General features: G+C 36.1%; 2 protein-coding genes across 2 annotated transcripts; both read right to left on the bottom strand.

Moving 5' to 3' along the window:
* Window positions 1-866: 866 nt before the first annotated feature.
* On the bottom strand, window positions 867-3158 carry LOC18422547 (uncharacterized). The gene is made up of 4 exons (XM_006878490.4): window positions 3017-3158; window positions 2803-2921; window positions 2578-2681; window positions 867-1270 (listed from the first exon to the last, which is right to left on the bottom strand). The coding sequence occupies exons 1-4, from the start codon at window positions 3066-3068 to the stop codon at window positions 1096-1098; spliced, it is 450 nt and encodes a 149-aa protein (XP_006878552.1). The 5' UTR covers window positions 3069-3158; the 3' UTR covers window positions 867-1095.
* Window positions 3159-18904: 15746 nt separating this feature from the next.
* LOC18422546 (pentatricopeptide repeat-containing protein At4g37170) lies at window positions 18905-22750 on the bottom strand. Its single transcript, XM_006878489.4, has one exon. The coding sequence runs from the start codon at window positions 21542-21544 to the stop codon at window positions 19721-19723; it is 1824 nt and encodes a 607-aa protein (XP_006878551.1). The 5' UTR covers window positions 21545-22750; the 3' UTR covers window positions 18905-19720.
* Window positions 22751-23874: the final 1124 nt, after the last annotated feature.

Here is a 23874-nt window from a genome sequence, read left to right as displayed (position 1 = left end):
CCCTATCTCTTATACACACTCTTCCCTAGAATTGTTGGGTCAGGGACTGCCCCAACGTCTCGTTCACTTCTCTCCCTCCCTTTCTCTCACCTCTCTAACTGTTGGGGCAGGGGCTTGGGCTTGGGCCTGCATCAACCTTTCACTCTTCATAGGGTACTATTTTTTCTCTCTTTGTTGAGTTCTCTATCAGTTGGGACATGCCTGCCCCAACCATCTCTTTTTTTCTCTTTGCAGAGGGCAGAGGACTGCCCAACCTCTCTCTCACACTTTTTAACTGTTGGGGCAGTATAGAGATAGGTTGGGTCAGGGGGATCTCCCCCACCTTCTCTCCCTATGGGCTTATCTTCTCCCACTCTCTCTAACTAACTCTCTCCATCTATACAACTGTTGACGCAAGCTTGCCCAACATCTCTCTTTTTCTCTCTTTGAAAGCAACGGACTGCCCCAATCAATCTCTCTCTCACTCACTCATTCTGTTGGCTACGATTTTTATGCCTGTCAACCCTAATAATAAAATTCAAGAAAATCATGAATGCCATGGTTTTTACTATTTTTTAATAATATTTTTACTATTGTACAATATTATGTATCTCCTACGATTACTAATTCACTAATGTGCCCAAAAATTCTCTCCGAAACTTAATTATGTCTATAATATTTTTTGATTTGCTTTTTTACGTGACAATATAAAAAAACAATACATGTAAATTTTAAAACTTTTTTTTTGAGATTCATTACCCAAATTGAGATTGAAAAAATGGGGGCACTAATGTGGGGATTTAATCAAAAATCGGTCAAACTAGTTGGTCCGATTCGTTCTTTTTGAACACTGATATCTCCAACTCAACAATCCAGCTAGAAAGAGAGAACCTAATGATAGAGCCTCATATTTATATGAGCAAAACCACGCTTACATACAAAGCACTGGTACCACAATTAGCACTCCAACTTACATCTTCAACTCTAATTGGAAAGAGACTTAAGCGCTAAGAACCTCATATCTACATGACCCACCCCGATTCACACCTTACATATACACACTTGCTATACTTTTGAACAAGTACCATATCAGGATATTTGAAAAAGAGAAGGTTATCAGGTGCTTATTCCTGGTTGCAAATCTGGTTTGGAGGTGTCGAACATTGAGTTAGTGTTCGCGCCATGGGATCCTAACTCTGTCAAATGATATTGTGCTGCGTACTTGTAGGAAGGGCCTTCCATGGCTGTTACAGGAGGCTCATTCAAGAAAGCCCAGTTGCTTCTTGTCCACCTGCAGGAAATCGATTTTAAGAAAAATGAGTAAATAAACTTCAACTAAAAACAAATGAAGGTAAGAATGTTGAAGAAAATAAACCCCGTCCATTGCTGCCTAGAGTGACAGACAGCCTACATTTTTACACACAAAATCAGTAATTCTTGCCAACAATTTTGACTTTTAGTCTCCTCACAGAAAGCCGAACAACTCTTGCCAAAAGATCAAATGATAATTCGCAGCAACAATAATTGTTCGCAAAGAGAGCAATAAACATTCTCAACGAATGAAATTTAAACGCTGTGGGACTAACTGAGCTCTTGGCACAGTGCGGTTTTGGTAGACTTGCCTGTTTCTCTAAGAACCAATTCAGCTAATCTGAATCGCCTCATCATCTACTCATTTTTTTTTATTATTATTATTTCATTTTTTCAAATGTATATTTCAATTTGTTTTAACGATTTCCGCCCCAAAGAATTTGTCAGATCTAGCTTGACAATTTGGATGCATTACTCCAGTGACTGATCCACCCCATAATTAACGGGAGCGTTGGAGCCATGTCTGCCCAAGAAGCTTGAAGAGCAAGTAAGTAGCGGATCGAGATCATGTACGAATAGGAACACGTTCCCAAAACAACGGGATCAAAACCCCCATTCAACGGGAACGCTTTCCATGTCATGTCAGTGTTTCCATACATATTCATTAGAATCGTGTTCCCATTAGCAACATGATTACGCCCCATCTAAGAATGATGGTGTTCCTATTCGAAAAGGATCGAGGATCGTGTTCTGCGCATCGCTCCCACTGCATAACTCCACCTTTATGAAAATTGGGTTCAAAATATAATTATTTTATTTGAAAAATTAATTTTATTTAAGAAGTTTCTTTTAGGATGTTTCGGAAAACAGAGATGGAGTTCCAGAAATGTTCCGAAAATGTAGGGATTGTGCTCCTAAAACTCTGAGAGTGGGGATCTAAGATCCGTGCAGTATCGGGAGTGCATCCCGAACAGGATCGATAATTTTAAAAATAGGAGCGAGCTCCCAAAAAGTAGAGAACGAGTTTGAGATCCCGGCTCAGTCAGAGAGCTGGGTTCTGGAGCGGGAGCGCCACCCTAGTTGGGTGCTCCTGGTAACTCTGATCCACCCACCATATCCCGGTCTCATAACACTAGTTATTCTGGGAGAGAGATAATAATCTTCCTTTTTTTTTTTTTGGGGGTAAATGAGATGCTAATCCTTTTTCATGAGGAACTTAGGCATGATGAATCAGCAATAATCTTTAGAACTTATTGATTTAATTGACCAATTTAGCGGTTTACTTACCAGTCACTAGCAAGTCTGAGTTTTTCTAGATCAGATGAGGAGCTAGTGACAGGAAAACTCTTGCTCCTCTCGAGCACTTGTCTCTCACTCTTGGATTCATCCTTCTGTGGAGCAACCAGAAATCAACCCATCAGAAAGAAAAAAAAAAAAAAAAACTCAGTAATTAAATCCACTCGACGTAAATGGAGAAAGGTCATGAATATAAAGGATTGGATGATTTCAAACCTCAGAGTTGGGTGATAAACTGGATATGGATCTGAGATGTTCTTCTTCGATTCTTTTTTTCGACTTCCAGAAACTCTCTATCTCTTCTTTGGTGAAAGATTTATTTCTTTGGTAGATTGCTGTCAAAAAACCAGTCACGAAAAATAATAAATAGATACCATACAAAACAATAAACCATGGAAGTTTAAGTACTAAGAAAGTAGTAGTAAGTTACCGTGTTTAGGATCTTTGGTGGGAGAACCCCATCCTGCCATTAGAGAACCCATCTGTCTAGGATCCAAAATATGCAGTATAGGGGAAGCAGAATGCTGCAAATCTTGGTTAATTTCAGTGTGGGGTCGTTCCAATTTAAAGAGAAAAAGCTCTCTCCCTCTCTTTCTTGTTTAATTTAAGTGTAAGAAGAGGATTAAAGTAGAAGCCTCTCTCTCTCTCTAGCTTCGTTCCTATCGAGAGTAACAGGATAGAAGAAAGTGGGTGGGACATGGATTGACACTATCTGATGATTAAATAATAGGATTATTAAGAATTTGTAAGTTCACAGGTGCGGTGGCAGAATGGTGGGAGGCCTTACAGAAGGTGACAATCGTCCACACGATGACTGTAACCCACGTGTCTATGAGTGCCTCACCTATTTGGCTACGCTCGCTGACCTATCTCTCTCTCATCCCTATCTGCTACCGCTCCGCCGCTTTGTCTTTTTAAGCTCGGAAAAAGTTTATTTAGAGCCGAGGCTTTAAACAATCAAATTAGAGTGCGTGCACCTCACAAATTTCACGAGAGGTCGTTTTGGTGCTCAAATATTTTCAAATTGATCATCTCAATATCAAAGTATATAGACATGAGAAAAATGAATTTCAAAATTTGAAAATAGTGCATCTTATAGTACATTTTAGGATGGTCAATTTTCAAAATTTTCAAATTTTCATAGTTTTGCTCTACTATTTTTTAAGCTTGAAATTTATAATTTAAGTTGAAAATATATTTTAAAACTATCACAAAGGTTTTCAATATTAAAAACGCATTTCTCGACAACATTTAATGTGGATTTTACTTTGATTGTTTAGAATCTCGTATCTATACACACGGACCTTTAACCTCGCTTATCACGCCCTTTGCATCCAAAGAATTTGTTATTTCACGCGCACAAACCAATTCTTTAATTTGAGAGGTACAATGTATTTTTTTGTGGGAAAATATGTTAATACTCTCCATATTTCCCATCTCTTTTCATATTTTTCATCTCTCTGATCTCACTCTCTCTCCTTTCAAATACCCAGTAAATATACGGGGACAGAAAGAGAATGCAGATAGAGAGGAAAATAAGTGAAACTGAAAACGAAAAATACTATAAAAAATAAGAATCTATTCTCAATATAAATCCCAAAACCAAGAATCCGTACTATGTAAACTAGAAGTAAAATAAAAAAGTAAAGCAAGCATACTCTTACTGTGCAAAACGAGGAATTAAGCCCTTTAAAACACACACAGAGGTGATAAAAAATCGTCAAAAAAGACTTTGAAAATGGTGTAAAAAAAGAGAATAACAGTAAAACCTTATATAGTGAGAGAGAGAAAGAGAAGAGAGAGAATTTGTGACCAATGATGGTAAAACCCATTTTGTAATGGCGATTCAAGAGAGTGAATTTTTAGAGAGAGAGAATTTCTAGATAGAAAGAACGTGTTTGGGTAAGTTACGGGTGGTGATATTTTGAAATACTAAAACTATGCATTTTTTAAAGAGAGGAGAGAGAGTGAAAGATACAGTGAGAGAGAGAAAGAGGGAAGTTTAAAAAATATAAATGAAGAGAGAAGGGATTGGATTTAAAAAGAATTACGTTTTTTTTATATTTGTTTAGATTAAAAAATAAATTTAAATTAATTTTTTTTTAAATTTTAAATTTATTAAAAATATATATATATTTTTAAATATATATATATATTTATTTATTTGTTGTTCTTTTTCGCATACATTTATATATATATATTTATTTGTTGTTCTTTCTCGCACGCAAAGCAATTATTTAGTTTGGGAGAGACGGTTTTTCATAGGTAGATCAATAAAAATTATATATATATATATATATATATTTATTTTAATTTGAAAAAAGCCAAAATTTTGAAGGTGTGACCCACTCCCAGAAGAAGGAGACAATTAAGTGAATTATTATCCCTTTGGATAAAGATGAAGGATGCGTCCCCACCATCCACTAAGGTTTAATTTAATGCTGTTTGTGTCAGTCTGTCTGGACCGCACTTTCTCATAAACAAATAAATAAAGGGCGACTAAACCAAAATCCTTTTTGAAATTTGAAAGCGATGATGGGGTTGGCCCTATGTTCATGAATATCTCAGGTGTGAGAAATGAGCGCCATTTTAAAGGAAAAACCAAAGAGCATCTAAGTGAATCTTGAAAAGCTAACCCTTGTTATGATAATTATGTTTAAGAGAGACTTATTTTTATTCGCAGGCTTAGCAAATACCGAAACATATGTATTTCTGTTTTTGGAAAAGTAAGGAGTTATATTTATATTCTTTTATATGGTGGTCTTTAGTGTAGACTCGTTCAATATATCACTACCATGTAAGATCTCTCTCAACTGTGGGAGATGGTTCAAATTAATTGTAAAATTTGGAAAAAATATGTTAATATCTATTTTATTTAAAATTTACTCGCAATCTACCATTGTTATATCTATACTCATTTTTTTGGTATTATGAAATTACCCATGTTTCGGATCTCCAAGATCCAAGAGTCAATAAACTTTTTCAAAACTTCAAGATCTAAATTGCGGACTTTCAAATCTTGAAGAGTTATAAATTATTTTGCAGGCTTTCTTTTTTTAATTATTTTTACCAGATTTTTAGATTTTTAATATCCAAATTTAAATAAATTTATAGTGCAGTCCACGTTTGGATGCACAATAAAGCGTTGGTGGAGCATGTAATGACGTTAGTATTGTACCCCATAATAAAAGTGCACTCTATTTAGTAAGGATGACTACCGTGTAAAACCCATACCTGCGCAAGGCTTCTTATTTCTCTCTCTTTCAATCAATTTCGCTCATCCGCTGTCCCTCTAAATTGATCCCAATTGCAGATTTTCACATCTTGAAAGGGTGGTTGAGCTCTTTTTATTTAATTTCCTTCACAAGATTTTTTTAATATTCAAATTTAATTAAAATACAACATCCGGCAAGAAAATAAAAATTTCACATTCTGAAAAACTTAAAATTTATTTTTTAAATAAATTTCTAATTTTTGAAATCCAAAAATGTTTAGGGATGCTAAAATGCAATTTAAAATCCAAAAAATTTAATTTTCAAATAAATTTTGGATTTTCAAAATCTGAATTGTTGGGATGTGAAAAATGCAATTTTTGAATTTTTAAAATCTGAAAATTTATTTTTCCGATAAAATTTGGATTTTAAAAATCCAAATTGTCGGGACACCTTTTTTTTGGGTAAATATAATTCTTGGGACACTTTTTTTTTTTGCAATATTTGAAATTTTTAAAATCCAAAAATGTAATTTTCAAACAAATTTCAAATTTTCAAAATTCAAAATTGTTGTGACACTTTCTTTTGGTAAATAAAATTATTTGGATGCTTGTTTTGTTGCAATTTTCAGATTTTTGAAATCTTAAATTTTAATTTTCAAATAATATTGAATTTTCAAAATTCAAAGATGTTGGGGACGCTAAATCATTACTTGTTTTATTTTATTTTATTAATTGTTGCATCTTCAGGTTAAAATAAAAGAACAACCAAAGACTTTCGTTATTCCGTCTCAACCGTGCCCTATTTTATATTCTATAAGGTTGGTGAAATTTACATACTCGTTACTTTTCTTTAATAGAAAAAGTTAATATAAGGATGCAAATAACTACCGATGCCCCTTAAATATCCATTGAAAATGTTAGTTTTAATATTGAAAAACCCTTTGATTGATCATCTCGACATCAAGATGTATGACCATGAAAAATAAAAAGATTTTAATTCTCAGAAATAGTGCAACATATTATCTACACTGTCCATTTTCAAGATTTTCATATGTTTATAGATCTACTTGATTTTAACCATTTTTTAAATTTAAAATTTTATAATTAGATATAAAAATAGATTTTGAGATAATCCTAAGAATATTTTACATCAAAATTATATACCATGATGAAAGTTAAGGGTGCACCTTACGTCTACAGCTACGGATGCATCCGTATGCCAACTGCACCGTTCTTTAATTGAGGAATTCACTTTAAAATTTTTCATCCACATGCTAATTAGCAAACCTTAAAATTCAACAAAAAAAATTTGAGTCATTATGTTCTCTTTTAGGGTTTGTACATATTTTTCTCATTGTAAAGTAAGACATCTATATAGAAAACCAACATTTCTAAAACTTTTTGAAATTAAGGGCTTCACTTTTCAAGTCTTTAGGGGTTTATGCAAAAAAAAGAAAAAAAAACTTTTGTTTATTTTTTTTTTTGTAATTAGAGCTTTCAATTTGTTTATGAAATTGAGGGCTTTACTTTTTTTTTGGTTTTTGTTTTTTTGTTTTTTGTTATTATTATTATTATTTTAATTTCTACACCCACCACTATTAAACCCTTTGATGATGCAATAATTTCAATTAAAATCACATATTACATATAGTTATTTAATACATAGTTATACTTTAAATTTGTTGTAATTATTTGGCTATAGAAAAGACTTAAAAACGTTATTTTACTTGATTTGTTACAAAGGCTTTTAAAAATGCTATACTCAATGTCTCTGTCATTCACTTAAAATGCATTGTTCATTCCATTGGAGCTTATGCCTGTTGTCATCATCAAGGCCTTTTCCCAATTAATTGGGGTCGGCTATACGAATCATGATCCGCCATTTTACTATATTAAGGGTTATACCCTTAGTGAAGCCACAAGTCTCCATATATTTTCTCACTACTTCTAATCGTGTCTTTTTAGGCTTACCCCTTGCTCTTTTTTAGCCTTCCACTTGAGCTAACTCATAACCAACTAATAGGTACTGTACTGAGTATGCATTATACATGGCCAACCCACCTAAGTCTACTTTCTTTTATCTTATTGACTTATTGGAGCAACAACTAAGTTCTCCCAAATTTATTTATTTCGTGTTTTATCCGTTCTTTTCTTGTCACTCATCCATCTCAATATCCTCATCTCAGCTACATTTATCCTATAGATATATATTCTTTCTGGACTGCCAATATTTCACCCCATAAAGCAAAACTGGTCCCACAGTTGTTATAGAAAACTTGTCTTTCAACTTCATTGATATACGACGATCATATAAAACTCTAGTTGCACATCTCTACTTTGATCATCTAGCTCTAATTCTATGTGTGACACCTTCATCGATCTCTCCATTTTCTTGGATTATTGACCAAAGATATCGAAAGTGTGCTCCTTTTGGTATTTTATGGTATTCAATCTTAACTACTTCATCATCTTTATTCCCATCATTACTAAACTTACATTCCATATGCTCTATCTTAGTTCGACTAATTTTGAAACGTTTAGATTTTAGAGCATTCCATCAAATTTCTAACTTTGTGTTGATGTTGTTTCAAGTCTCATCGATCAAAACTATGTCATCCGCGAACAACATACACTACGGTACCTCATCTTGTAGCTGCCTAGTTAAGTCGTTCATAACTAAGATAAAAGGGTATGAACTCAATGCTGACCCCTGATGTATATATATTGTCAATGAAAACTCATTTATCTCTCCACTAGTTGTTCACACACTAGTTAGCGTTTTCTCATACATATCTCTCACTAAGTTGATGTAGAATCTGCAGACTCTTTTCTTTTTCAACACCTATGAAATCAAATCATGAGGTACTCTATCGGATGCTTTCTCTAGATCAATAAAGATCATGTGAAGGTCTTTTTCCTTCACCCTATACTTCTCATTCAGTTGCTTAAATAGAAAAATAGCCTCAATTGTTGACCTCCTTGGCATAAACCGAATTGGTTTTCTGATCGTTTCATACCTTAGTCATTGCTCAATCAATCTCTCCTACAACTTCATAGTGTGACTCATAAGTTTAATACCTCGATAGTTCGTACAATTGTGTATATCTCATTTGTCTTGTAAATAGGCACTACAATACTTTTCAGCCATTCATCTGCCATTTTCTTTGTTCTCAATATCTTGTTGAACCGCTTCATCAGCCAGTTGATATCAATCTCCCCCATGCACTTCCAAACCTCTATTGGAATACATTTGGTCCTAAAGCCTTTCCTATCTTCATCATTTTCAAAGCTTCGTTCACTTCTGATATCCTAATTCTACAAGTGTATTAATGATCTCTACCCTCATTTATACTAATGGTTCCTTCTACTACTATGTTCTCATTATGTTCGTTATTTAATAATTTTTTAAAATAAACTCTTTGTCTTTTATTGGCCTTGTCATCCTTCATTAAGACTCTTTGATCATCATTCTTTATTGCATTTAATATAGTTTAGGTCCCTATACTTTTTCTCTCTCATATTTGCTAATTTTGAAGACGTCTTTTTCACCTTCTCTTGTTCCCAATTTACTATATAGATTATCATATGCTTTAAGTTTAGCCTTACTATTTATTTAGCATTTTTCTTAACATGTTTATGTTCTTTTAAGTTTTGATCATTTCTATTATATTGTCAAGTTATTGACTTGCGGAATGAACACAATAAATAGCTTCATATGCTCACTCTGTTTTTGAAGTTTGAGTGAAATTTTAGTAATTTTTGTTGACTTTATGGTTGTTAATAAACCGATCGAGACCGACAAATGTTCAAATACAGAACGAGCTTCTGGTTATTGAATAAAATAGGGCTCATCAAGTTTATGCAAATTCACGGAGAAATTTCAGTGATTTATTTTAGATTTTGCCGGCTTAGAAACTGGAAAGGATAAGGCTCACATGAAATTTCAGCTACTTATGGGTCAATCCTTTAAGTGGCTGGCCTATTCTTGGGTTTCCAATTACTATTAGAGAGATAAAATATAACAAAGAATGTATTAGGATTTGGCAGTAGAGAGCTGCATGTTGGATTCAGATTTTCGCTGCTCAGGGAGATTATTTCAAGTTGCATTTGGTTTTATTTGCTTTCTCTCTCTTCTTTCCTTTCAGTTTTAGTTTTAGAGAGAGAATCTGAGATTTGGTAAGAAGAAAACTTGGTTTTCAGAGAGAGAATGTCAAGAAAGAATGAGTTTAGGCTTCAGAGGGGGAATTAAGAGGAACGAAGAACTCGAATTTGGGGAAGGAAGAACTTGAAATTTGAGAGAAACATGTCCGGAACGAGTTCAGGCTTTGGAGAGTGGGTGGATGTATGTCGTATGACTCATATAAAAACTCTTAAGTGAATTTCTACAGTACTTCAGTCCTAGCTCATTACAATATAAAGTCTATTAGACGACAATGATTATCTAATAGTATATGAATATTTTTCTATCAAGCCCATTTACCTAAAATTTGGGACTAAGTTTTTATCTAACCCTCTTGCACAAGAAATAAAATTAAAGAAGTTGAAGGGTTTGAGATTAATCCCACATCTGTCAATGAAGAAGAATAGGGTAAGGGGAGGGTGGCTATGAATTTAAAGTAGTCAGGAACACAAAATATCGTTTCTGGCTGAGCTCTAATAGCTTTAATATATGAACAAACACACATAGAAAATACTTAGAAATATTCAGGAGCAAACTTCTACTGTATTTTAAACTTCCGTTGTATTTTACTTACAGCTTATCACCATCAGAAGTATATTATACGGTCACAACCGTATGATAATATTTAAAATTTAATATTTTATAGATCAGATTAACCTCAAATTTTGTGGGTGTGTATCTCAATGAGGTGCACCTAAGTTATGTCAATGAAAGTGAAAAGTAATGAACCAAATGAGAATTTAACTAAAAAATAGTGACATGAAATTAGACATTAAAGAGCAAGAGAGAAGTAAGAGAGGTCAAATATAAAAAATCAAGTGGAGAGTGATGGCTCTCCAAGAAACCTCCAAAAGAATAATTGTAAAAACATAGAGAGATGTTTGGGTTTTAGCAATTTGCTCTCTCTCCGATACCACATGATGCGCAAACCATCAATAAAACCAAGTCCTCTAGTCTCTCTCTTTCCAATTTTCTCTAGCTCCTCTCCCTCTCTCTCTCTCTCTCTCATCGTTGTCATAGACGGAATTTAATTAGGCAGCTTCTCTTGCTTGCCATTTGTTTGCTCTAGATCTTCATTGTCTTCATCTATTTTCAAATTACTCAATGTCCTCCTCTTTCTCTCTCTTCATTCCAACCTCTCCATCTTCCACTCTTCCTTCCTAGGGGTAGCAACGTACCCAACAGGGGTTTAGGTATGTGTCCAACATTTGGACCCGATGGGTTGGGTTCGGATCCAAAACCTAGATCCGAACACTATTTAGGTCTGGGTCCGGGTCTGGTTGGACTCGACCCATACCCGTAAACTGTTAAAGATAAATTACTTTAAGCCTTATTTATTTGGACATATTAAGGATTTTATATAAAGGAAAAGTTTATATAAGGGTGTAACCTTATAATGTAGAACTACAAATGCACCTCAAAATCCATCGGAAAAGTTAGTTTTAATGTTGAAAAGCCTTTTGATTGAACATCTTGACATCGAAGATGTATGACCATGAAAAATAAAAAGATTTTAAGTCTAAGAAATAGTCCATTTTACAACATATTATCTACACCGTATAGATGTACTTGATTTTAACCATTTTTGAAATTTCAAATTTTATAATTAGATATAAAATTAGATTTCGAGATAATCCTAAGAACATTTTACATCAAAATTATATACCATGATAAAATTTGAAGGTGCACCTTACCTCTACAGCTACGAATGCATCCGTATGCCAACTGCACCCTTTATACACTAAGAACTCGTAATCATTGTGAGATATTAAACGATTATTCAGACGGCTTGAAATCGGTAGGTGATTTGTGACCTTGTTGCCAATAATATGGATATATAATGGTAAAAAAATAGTATAAAAAAAAAAAAAAAAAAGTTCATAGTGAGGGTGGCAATGGACCCGACCAGACTCGAGATCTGACGGAATAGACCCGAGACCCATGAGTACGGATCTAGGTCCAACTTTTGAACCCGTGTACTATTCAGATTTGGGTCCGGGTCCAACTGGACCCGACCGTACCCGACCCGCTACCAACCCTAAACCTTCCCAACAATCCATTTTAACGAATTACTGCTCCAATCTCTCCTTGTGCATGTGTGTGCATGCGCATTTATTTACTTTGTAATGAGGGTGAAAAGGGGAGGACCAAGATAATAGGTTTTACGAAAAAGGTATAGTCCCATATTAGTTATGAAGTAGAATGGTATGAGTTTTGAGGTATAAAAGGAGTGGAGAGAGAGAGAGCTCATTTCGATATGTGAGTGTGCGTGTATTCATTCATTCACATGTGCATGCAAAATTAAATTAGGGTAATTATCGTAAATATATCTATATTTTAGATACCTATATTTTAGCTTAATTGGAAAAAACTTCAACTTTCAAAAACTTCGTCTACACCATTTTTTTTCATTTTCAAAATTTTTTTTTTTTACAAAAATAACTTTCATGGTAGTCGTTTTACTGTAATTCATATTAAGTTTTACAGTAATTAAAATACTATAATAACTTGAAATAGTATTACAGTAATTAAAATATCGTAATAACTTGAAGTAGTATTACGGTAATTAAAATACCATAATAACGTGAAGTAGTATTACGGTACTTAAAGTACCGTAAAAGATAACATTTTCTTTACGGCATTCTTTCTACCATAATGTTTCCATTTTATATGGTATTTTAACTACCGTAATGTTTAACTCTTTCTAAACGACACTTTTAATCCCACGTACCCCTCTTTCTCTTAACTTTTTCCTTTTATCTCTCTCAATCCCCCAACAAACCATCTCTATCCCTTTCAACTCTTCCGCCCCATCTTTATCTCTATTTCATCTCCATCCGAACTTTCTCTCTTTCTCTCCATGGCACTTTGCTCTCTCAAATCTCTCTCTCCCAAGTCTCATCTCTTTCTCCTCTCCCTCATTGGTTGAGAAGGAAGCCATACATGGTGTCTAATTACAGCGGAAAGAATGCCATAATGAAAATGTTATCTATTATGGTACTTAAAGTATTGTAATACTACTTCAAGTTAGTACGGTATTTTAATTACCATAATACTACTTCAAGTTATTATGGTATTTTAATTATAGTAAAACTTAATATGAATTAGGGTAAAACAACTACTGTGAATGTCATTTTTATCCAAAAAAACCCGAAATAGAAGAAAAAAGGTGTAGACGAGGTTTTTAAAAGTTGAGTTTTTTTTTTTCCAATTAAGCTAAAATATAAGTATATTTGCGATAATTACCCCATAAACTTATATATAAAATATTATATAATCACAATATTATATATAATTTATCTAGGTCGGTGCACGTCAAGTTAACCTGGACCCAAATCCAACCCAATATCATGTCCCCGGTTCTGGACCTAGACCCATTGGGTCCAAAAAATAGTACCCAGATGAGGAGCCATGTTGGGTCGGCCCCTCGAGCTGAGGGGTCGACATGCGACGGACCCGTTTCCCACTCCTACTGCGTTGTTGGTGCTCATTGTTAAAATCTAATATTTATATGGAAAATGGCTTGATAGGGCAGTACCCCTATCAAAATAAGTAAATCGTCACCTCATAATTTATTGAAAATTGCAAGTCAAATATTGGAAAACTTTTATATCGATCATCTCGACTTGAACATTATGATTATGAAAAAAAAAAAAAATTTATGGTCTAAAAATAGTGTATATTGTAACAAATTATCACTGTCCATTTTGTTTTAAAAATAAGTGTTCATAGATCCACAAGATCTGTACTAATTTTTAAGTTTCAAATTTTATTGTCAGTATTGGAAATTGATTTTAGAGCTATCATAGAGATTTCCATCACCGAAAGTACTTTTCGGATGAGGATTTGAGGTGGGGCATTATTTTGTTCTCATAAAGCCTAGGCCTTAGAGACCAAATCCGTATTATATTCACTTTTTCTTTAGATTTGCTTTGTAGAGTGATTTCTTCTTCATGTTTACTTTATTCAATCAGATTACGCATTCATCGTTCCTATCAAGTTATGAGTACGCGAGAGCTTTGTACGATTCAATGTTGTTTTTTTGTATTAATTTGGTAAACAATTGAAGAAACACATTTATCATTAGTAATGCTACAGATGATAAATAGAAAGGGAAAGGTTTCTATACTTTCCTTGCAGCATAGAAGATCTATGCTTCTCCAACCATCTAGCTGTTCAATTTTGATTAAGAGAGCTATTTACCGTTTGATCTTAGATCCGACGTTTCAAAATATTTTATTTTTAGTTTTTTTTATACAAATTGTATGAATATGAAATTTGGTACATGCCATCTTCTCATTGGGGCGCACCGATAAAAAATATTAAAAGTAATTTTTCGAAAAAATATAATGACCAAAATACCCCTTGAAACTTTCATGAGTATTTTGGTCATTTTATTTTATTGAAAATAATGTTTTTATATTTGGGAAAGGTTTCTATACTTGCCCTACAGCATACAAGATCTATGCTTCCCCTACCATCCAGCCGTCCAATTTGGATCAAGAGAGCTACTCACCATTTGATCTTAGATCCAACGTCTCAAAGTATTTTATTTTTAGTTTTTTTTTTTATAAAAATTGTATGAATATGAAATTTGATACGTGCCATATTATCATTGGGGCACACCTATAAAAATATTAAAAATGATTTTTTTATAAAATATAATGACCAAAATACCCCTAAAAATTTAGGGGTATTTTGGTCATTTTATTTTATTGAAAATATTTGTTTTATATTTTTTTCTAGTGCGAGTTTAATAAAGGATTGGATGTCCAAAATTTGATGTCAAAATATTTTATATATAAAAAATAAAAATAAAATAGTGTAGAGACATGACATTGTGATTGGGGCAATCTTAGCCCTCCATTCAAAATGGACGGTTGGATAAGGGGAAGTATTTAATTTTTATGCTGTAGGTAAAGCATAGAAATCTTTCTTTTCTATTTTTCGTTAATGCTAGTTTAATAGAAGATTGAGCGTCCAAAATTTGGTGTCAAAATAGTTTGGAAAAAGTTTATGTAAGGATGCTACCTTATAATGTAGAACTACGGATGCTCCTAAAAAATCCATCAGAGAAGGTAGTTTTAATGTTGAAAAACTTTTGATTGATCATATCGACATCGAGATGTATGACTATGAAAAATAAAATGATTTTAAGTCTCAGAAATAGTCCATTTTACAACATATTATCTATACCGTCCATTTTCAAGATTTTCATATGTTTATAGATCTACTTGATTTTAACCAGTTTTGAAATTTAAAATTTTATAATTCGATATAAAAATAGATTTTGAGATAATCCTAAGAACATTTTACATCAAAATTATATTCCATGATAAAATTTGAAGGTGCACCTTACCTCTACACCTACGGATACATCCGTATGCAAACTGCACCCAAATAGTTTATAGAAAAAAATTAAAAATAAAACAGTGTAGAGACGTGACATTGTGATTGGGGCAATCTTAGCCCTCCATTCAGAATGGACGGTTGGATAAGGGAAAGTATATAAATTTTATGTGGTAGGGGAAGTATAGAAAGCTTGCCAAACAGACATTGACCTTTTTTTTTTTTCTTGTCACAAACAGATTTTGGCCATTGGATCTGCTTTAAAAGGTAAAGTTAGACGGCTCAAGGCATTAGGTCCTTTGATCTCCTAGTATTTTGATATTCAAATGATAATAAAGGAATTTTTTTTTAGATGATTACCGAACAATAAAAAGATATTATGTCATTACCATTCTTAGGAACATATAACTTGGTTTTGTTTCTTTATAAAGCATTTATAGTTGACATCATGGTTTTGTTTGTTTATTGAATTTAAAGTCTTTTTTCGGGGATGACAAACCCCTACCTGACCCTTTTTTTTTTCAATTGATATTTTCGAAAAAACAATTACATGTAGTACACATACAAGCATGGGGATGTTGGCCGAATCCCGTAAATTTAAAGGAGTTACAAAATCTGGAAGGTGGGCCCACCATATCGTGGCTTAAGCCATAGATGCCGCACTCTTGGCTAGGCAATTAGTAGCTAAGTTCGTTTCCTGGAAGGTGTGAGATTTCTACCATTGATGATCGGCGAAGGGGGCGTTGGAAAACAAGGTGCATAGCCTCCCAGAGGCGAAGCTACTCCCAAAGTCAAAGTTATGGCGGGTGAGCAAGTTTACTAACAACTTGGAGTCACTCTCGATGATGAGTGGGCAATAGTCCAACTCTTGGATCAGAGAAGTGCCCCGGTCCAAGGCATGCCACTCCACAGCATTGTTAGAGGTGGGACCCAGAGGGATGAAAAAGGCCACTACAAAGCTTTTAGTGTTGTTTTTGATGAACCCCCACACCCCTTGGTATCCAAATTACCAAGGGGTGAGCCATCAATATTGAGCTTGAAGTACCCCATAGCAGGAAGGGACCACTCAATTTGGACCGAGGTGGAAGAGGGATTAGCATGCCACTGAAGCCTGACGTTGGTGGAGATGTGGAGCTCAAAGGGGTGGAATGTCCAACCATTCCCCTTTACAAGCTTGCTGATGAAATGGATGATACGTCTAGGAGCTGCTCCCTCGAATACCTTCAGCCTTCATGGATATGTCTGTTGTGCTCTGCCCACAGGAACCAAAGAGTAGTAAAGAAGGTGGAGAGCCAGACATTCTTCATACCGTTGGATTTGAATTGAAACTTAAGCCGTTTCATCATCATCATGGTTGGGGCTTGCTCGAGCAACATGCTTTTACTGAACCTCCAGAGAATGGACCGCCATAGCACCCGTGAAAACACACACTGTATAATAATATGGTTAGCGGATTCCTCCCCTTGGAGGTAAAAGGGAAAATCTAATGACCAAAGGCTCTTAGATTGGAGCAGAGCCATGGTAAGAAGGCATGAATGCAGGACCAACCAAGTAAACCACTTTATTCTAGGAAGAGATAGAGTTTCCCATAGGGCCCTGAAGTCTAGCCGAGTAGGGTTGCTTTGTCTAATTTGGTCTCAAGCATTGACCATTGAGAACTCAACAGGAGTTGAGTGTATCCATACCAACTGGTCCTGATTGGAGCACATCAGAATAAACCTCCTCGCAGACGCGAATGAGTGGAACCGAGGTAGGTGTGGGAGAGACCATCTTTGGGGTGTGCCCTCGACATAGTTTGACGCCTTGGGACTTTGCCGGGCTACTGAGTGGCATGTGAACATCTACGTAGCACGTCTACCAAATGACGCTCTCTAATACCCATGTGTCAGCCTAGAAGTCAACGGCCTAGAAGTCAACGAGCTTGCCATCACCAACTACCCATGGCACATTACCTTGCAATCTTTTCAATCCTAAGGCTATCCCGCTCAAAGCATGTGAGTAGATTTTAAGCTAGGCAGACCAGATCAAGAATGGAAAAAATGTTAGTGTGAAGAACCTGGACAGGAGAGGGGCTTCATCAGCTTTCTGACATATAGTCTCCCAACTCACCAATTGTAAGCCCCTATTTTTTGACGCCCTGTCCACGAGTAATTGTACTGGGTCTTTCAATATTCAATCATATTGCAAGTGCCACTAGGGAGGAAGAAGTAGAGCAGCCCATAAATAGACAAGGCACAAATAATTGATTTCAACAATTGGAGAAGCCCTACAAGGATAAAGAGAGAGCTTTCCAGGAGCCTATACGACCAATGGTTTATTGACTTTAAAGTTCACATTGCGTTGTTATCCTTCTCTTTAAAAAAATTTAAAATGATTTTGACCCAATGTAACTCAAAATATAGGTAACTAGCCCAAAAAATGATTTTGACTTTATATCTAGAAATGGTCTTATGAAGAGAAAAATAAAATAGGCCGACGTAAATATGTAAAAAATTACTTTTACCTTAAAAGAGGGCAATGGATGGCAATTAGAGAAGAGGTAACAAAAAAGAGTGCCATATTGAGGGAATTTAAGAGGTGTTTCTCTACAGAGACAGGCGGCTATACTGGGAATACCATCATTGGAAAACCAGTTCCCTTTAGGCCATCAAGATCCAATAGAAGAGAGAATGGAAGCCTAAAAAAATAGGTTGTTACCTGAAGGTTATATTCATTTGGGTTTCCTTGATAGTGTATAGGTTTTGTGATGTGATGCAAATGAGAATCTACACACTACCGCAGCATGCTGCAGAAGTTTCGGACTATCTCAATTTCCCACATTTACTGCCATCTCATGGGAGATCTGGAAAGAAAGGAATGGAAGGTGCTCGTAGAGTTATTAAGAGTTAATGAAAGCATGACTAACCCTCTATAACAAAAGTTTCCGGAGGTATTTCTGGTTTTGACATGTTACGCAACCTTAAGGAATTTGCCAATGTGAAAGTTATGAAGATGCTTGGAGGCCACCACAAGAAGCATGGTCAAACTTAATTATCATGGTAGTTCCTTTGGTAATCCTCGGATAGTTGGAGTTGGTGGTTTGGTTAGAGACCAATGTGCTGCCACATTATTTACTTATTCAGGTCCCCTGGATCATGCTACTGCAAATGAGGTAGAGATTAAAGCCAACAGAAAATTGTTGTCGAAGGAGATTCACTAAATACGATCAAGAGGTGTAAAGGGGAGCAGGCTATGCTTTGGTATTTCAGCTACAAAATTCAAGAAATCCAAGAAATATGTGCCTGCCAGAATGTTAGTCTTTTTTTCACATTTATTGAGAAGCTAACTATAGGAAGCACATATGTTAGAAACACAGGATAGCTCAAATCTTATGTTGATTGTGAACAGATTGTAGTGTCCGGCTTAGCTGCCATGGTGGTAGCAGCTATATTTATTATCTACTCTTCCAGTGAGCAAAATTATATGTTGCGAGGATGATTGTTGCTATGTAAATGTATTGGAATTAACAAGCTATATTTAACAAAGTGTCTAATTTGTTGATTAAATCTAGGATTATTCCAGTGTCTCTTGTGTTGATTGGTTTTAGAATTACTTGTTAGTTGTTTGGATTTGCTTTCTATAAATTAAACATCTCTCTTGCAAGGCAGATTTATGTAAATTTAACAGCCACAAGTAGGATCTTCTCCCTCTTGGTCGCAAAACTCCGGCCTCCCTCCTCTCGCCATCTCACAATGAGAGCACCGGCCTTCCCCCTCTCTCCATCTACGTCCTCACCATCTAGGATCTATCTCATCAATTTTAACCTAAACGGGCCAAATGACAGGAACCAGGAAGCACCCTGAAACACCAGCCAATCTTCCTCTTGGTGATTTGTCCCTCTCATACGGGTTTTCTCTCTATCTCATGGTAAAACCACCCAACAGCTCTCTCTCACAGTGAAGCCCTCAAAATATCTCTCTCTGTAAACGCCAAAATCAATCTCTACAAATCCCCAAAACTCTCTCTCTCTTAAGACACCAACTATAAAACTCATTCTCTCTGTTAATACACCAACACCTCTCTCTCTCAAGGTGAAGCCCCCAAAGTTATCTTTCTCTCTTTGATTCTTTCACAAAGATGTCAGCTTTCTTTTCAAAGTACAAAATGTGATTGCACTCTCAGTAGTTGTATGGCTACCTCAGGGGTATGCATTCATGACCAAGATAGAGGCATTTACTGTTGCCTTTCTCCTTCAATGCTCTATATCCATTCTCAAAATCACAAGGACAAGTTGGTTGGAACGCAGCTTCATGGGAGCTTAGGAAGACGAGGTTTTCAAATTGCAGGAACACCAAAGATAAATGGTTTTATTGCAGTATCTAAAAAATGAAACCACATATCACTCACCTCTTTCACGATTCAACCATGACCTCTCCTTCCTCTCTCTCAATCCAACTCGAACCTGGTTTCTTCACAATGCCTCTGTCCTCCATTAACCTTCTCACCCTCTCAACCTCTTCCCACATCCCCGCATCTGCATAAATATTTCCCAACGTAACATAGGTCGCCCCATTCTCAGGCTCAATCTCAAACAAAGCCTCAGCTGCTTTTCTTGCTAACTCGAGGTTCCCATGAGTCCTACAAGCACCAAGCAGTGAAGCCCACAAGAACTTATTATGTTTCATAGGCATGGTATCTACTATCGCCATTGCTTCTCTAAACCTACCAGCTTTGCTCAAAAGATCAACTATACAAGCATAGTGTTCACTAGTGTGTTCAAGCCCATGTTTTCCTTTAATTGAGACAAAGATTTCAAGACCCTTTTCGACTAAACCAGCATGAGTGCAAGCTGTTAGGACCCCAACAAAGGTTACATGATCGGGTTTTTTGCCTAAATTTAGCAAAGTTTCAAAGTATTGGAGGGCCTCTAAGTCCCTGCCATTTTTCGCGGAGCCACTAATAATCGCTGTCCAAGTGATCAAATCAGGATTAGGTATGCTCTGAAAGATGTTTTCTGCGCTTTTTATGTTGCCACATTTGGCATACATATCGACCAGTGCACTAACTGATGATCCTGATGGATCAAAACCAGCTCGAACCATGTATCCATGGACCTCTCTACCTAGCTTCTCTGCGGCTTTCATGGCACATGCACTCAATACTCCTACAAAAGTGAACTCATTAGGTTTCGAATCCCCTTGTTTCACCATTTCATAAAAGAGTTGCAGAGCTTCTGATGCCTGGCCCGCCTGCACATAACGCCCTATCATGGTGGTCCAAGCTACTGTATCTCTCTCTAGAATCCTATCAAACACATATCTTGCCTCTGTGATACTCCCACATTTTGCATACATATCAGATAGAGCACTCCAAACTATTGCATCAGATTCAAGCCCAGTTCTCGTTATATGGGCATGCAGTTCTCTTCCTTGGTTTGGTGAAGAAGAGGCAGCACAAGCTGCTAAAGCACTCGAAGCGGTGAATTTGTTAAGACCCAATTCATTATTTTGCTTCATCTCTCTAAAAATGGAGAGAGCTTCATTGGGACTTCCATGGCGAACATAACCAGAGATTATCGAGCTCCACGAGAAATTATCTCTCTGATCCATTTCATCAAAGAGTTTCTTAGCATTGCATAGATCACCCACTTTACAGTAGCCTGCAATTAAAGTGTTATAAGAACAAATATCCTTTTGGGTCATTTCATCAAACAACTGGCGAGCTTGATTCAAGCTGTTACACTTTATGTACACGTCTAAGAGGCGATTGAAGAGGAAAAGGCCTGGTTCAAAGGAAGGGGAGCTGAGCATGTGGGAATGGACGGTTTTGCCCTCGTCAAGAGCCCTTTGCTGCGCGCAAGCTTGGAGAAGAGAGGCATAAATTGGTGCGAACTGGTGTGGGTTTGAGGGGTCTATGAGGTTGAGGATATTAATGGCTTCTCTAAGTCGTTTTTGTTGACAAAGGTGATCGACGGCTTCTTTGAATCTCTTCTCTCTGCACATTCGGTTTATGAGGCCATTGTCTCTGAAAAAAATTGGGGGAGAAGAGGGAGAAGGAGAGGAGGAAGAAAGAGAAGGAGACGGCGCTGAAGCGAAGGTTTCGCTGAAAATGGAGTTCGTTTGAGTGGTGGTTAAAGAAGAAGAGAGAGAAGACAGGAGAGTTTTTTCGTTGGATACGATAGAGTTGAGATAGATACTGAGCAATCTACTGAAATGGGGTGGGTTCTTCTTCCCCATTTCTTATACAGTCCTCTTCCCCTCCTCCTCACCAAGAAACTTTCCTCCCATTGAATGACCGCCACTCTCGGAGAAAGTTTATTGGTTAGCTGATATTTAAATTTCAATTAAACTATTTGGTTTTAATATTGGAAGAGGTATTGTATCACCTAATATTTTAACTTCCAATTAAACTATTTGGTTTTAAAATTGGAAGAGGTTTTGATAGGGTTGCAGCTCTAACAAAATAAATAAAGTCTCACCTTAAAACTCATAAAAAATTTATAGTTTTGGTATAAAAGAACCTTCAAATCCATCATCTCAACCATGACCATTATGGTAGTAAAAAAAAATAGGATTTCAAATCCTAAAACTACTATATATTGAAACACATTTCAAATATTATAAATAGTGTATATTGTAACACATTATCTAAGGATCATTTTGCATGTCAAAGAAAAAAATATTCACAGCGACAAAAATGCAAGTTTTTTCCATCTCAAGTGGTAAACTGTTGGGATGTATAATTTCATTTATTTGTCCAAAAAAAAAAAAAAAACCTTAGGGCCAGTGAATTTCACTGTGCTTGCCCCTACCCCTTTTCTCCCGATGCCTCTCAAACCCCCTGCATTTCTAGAGAGAGAGAGAGAGGGAAAGGATGGAGAGGATCCAAGAACCAACACTTCTCGCCCTTTTAGGAAGCTTTGCATAGGAGAAGCTCGGGCGATGGTTAACCCTGCAAAATCCACCATCAAATTTAGAGAACACGACCTTATGAGGCCTTTGTTGTGGAATTGGAAGCCACTTCTCTTCTTGTGAAATGTCAGGCATGCTCTCCTTTAATAGCCCATAAACCTATGACAATTCTCATGTCCGTATGTTCTCGCATTCTATGGGTAAAGAGGGGAAATCGAGGGTAGGGAACAATTGGGTTCAGTGAAAGAAAGTGAGAAGATTGGAACCTAAGTTTTCCTTTGACAGAAAAGCTGGGATTTCACAAGAGAAAGAAAGAGAAATGAGAGGAGCACAGGGTTGGGAAGCGGCTGCGGACTTGGGGTTTCTAGAGAGAGAGTGGGTTGGGTCCGCCTGGGGTTTCTAAAGAGAGAGAGGGTTGGGGTTTCTAAAGAGAGAGAGGGTTTCCAGAGAGAGAGAGGGTTGGGGGCTCTTGGGGTTTTTATAGAGAGAGAATTGAAAAATACTATCTGAACCCACAAAGCAACCATAATAGAAGTCGAGAGAGAAAGAAGCGCATGGGAACTAAGAATAGGCAATATGAGAGATGGTGAAGTGCAGGTCCTATCGCCACAAAAGCGCCCCAAAAAATTCACAATCTCAAATTCCATGGATGATTTTCCTTTACAAACATAGGGATCAACAAGGCTCATAAGGAGGTATGAATTCATTAGGGTTTTGATCCAGTCTCTCTATTCCTTGGGTTACAACAAAGATGCTTCTCTCTTAAAAGAAGAATCAGGCATCGCTCTCCATTGGGTGTAGAGAGAGATCGAAGGCCATGGCAATGGCCATTGAGTGTAGAGAGAGCAGGGTTTCGCAGAGGAAGTTTGGGGCCATGGCCATTGGGTGTAGAGAGAGAAGAGTTTTGCAGAGGAAATTTGAAGCGATGGGAGAGAGGAAGTTTGGGGCCATTGGGTGTAGAGAATGAAGGGTTTCGCAGAAGAAGTTTGGGGCGATGGGAGAGAGGAAGTTTGGGGCCATGGCCACTGGGTACAGAAAGAGAAGGGTTTCGTGGGGAAAAGAGAGAAGAGCGTAAGGGTTAGAGAGAGAGAAGCACGTGAAACGCGACTCAAGCCAAAAAAATTTTTTTGGATGGCATTTTTTTGTCTTGATATGAGATTTTTTTTCCTTTCAATCTAAAAATCTGGCAAGAAAGTACAGTTGTCCAAACAATCAAAATCCAAAGATTTTGGAATTGCAATCCAAAAATATTCTAATTTTCGGTACATCCAAACTAGCCCTAGACCATCTATTTGGCCCTAAAAATAAGTGTTCATAGATCTGTAATATCTGTATCATATTTTGAGTTTCAAATTTTATAGTCGATGTTGAAAATTAATTTTAAAGCTTTCTTGAAGATTTCCAACGCCCAAAGTACTTTCGAGGCGAAGATTTGAGGTGAGGCTTTACTTTGTTTTCCTAAAGCCTACGCCTTAAAGGAACTACATCCTCTAAAATTTCCATTTTGAGGATTTGGGGAGGCATTTCTAAATATGTGAGAAGAGCAAACAATCGAGTACGTTTGGTTCGTATGAAAATGTTTTTTAGAAAATATTTTCACATAAAAAAAAGCTCTCATGCGGTTAAGTATGGGAATATTTTTTCATCAATTAGTT

Source organism: Amborella trichopoda, chromosome 3 (assembly GCF_054954075.1).
Source record: "Amborella trichopoda isolate Santa Cruz 75 chromosome 3, AtrichopodaSantaCruz75HAP2 v2.0, whole genome shotgun sequence".
Classification (NCBI taxonomy): Eukaryota; Viridiplantae; Streptophyta; class Magnoliopsida; order Amborellales; family Amborellaceae; genus Amborella; species Amborella trichopoda.
The sequence above is the reverse complement of the archived record's forward strand: the minus strand, read 5'-3'. Positions and strand labels throughout refer to the sequence as shown.

What these genes read in the sequence shown, in the direction of transcription:
- LOC18422547 (XM_006878490.4), bottom strand. Translation starts at nt 3,068, where the DNA reads ATGGGTTCTCTAATGGCAGGATGGGGTTCTCCCACCAAAGATCCTAAA. An exon ending in CACCAAAGATCCTAAACACG is followed by an intron (nt 2,922 to 3,016) that starts GTAACTTACTAC and finishes GTTTTTTGACAG; the next exon opens with CAATCTACCAAAGAAATAAA. An exon ending in CTCAGACTTGCTAGTGACTG is followed by an intron (nt 1,271 to 2,577) that starts GTAAGTAAACCG and finishes GATTTCCTGCAG; the next exon opens with GTGGACAAGAAGCAACTGGG.
- LOC18422546 (XM_006878489.4), bottom strand. Translation starts at nt 21,544, where the DNA reads ATGGGGAAGAAGAACCCACCCCATTTCAGTAGATTGCTCAGTATCTAT.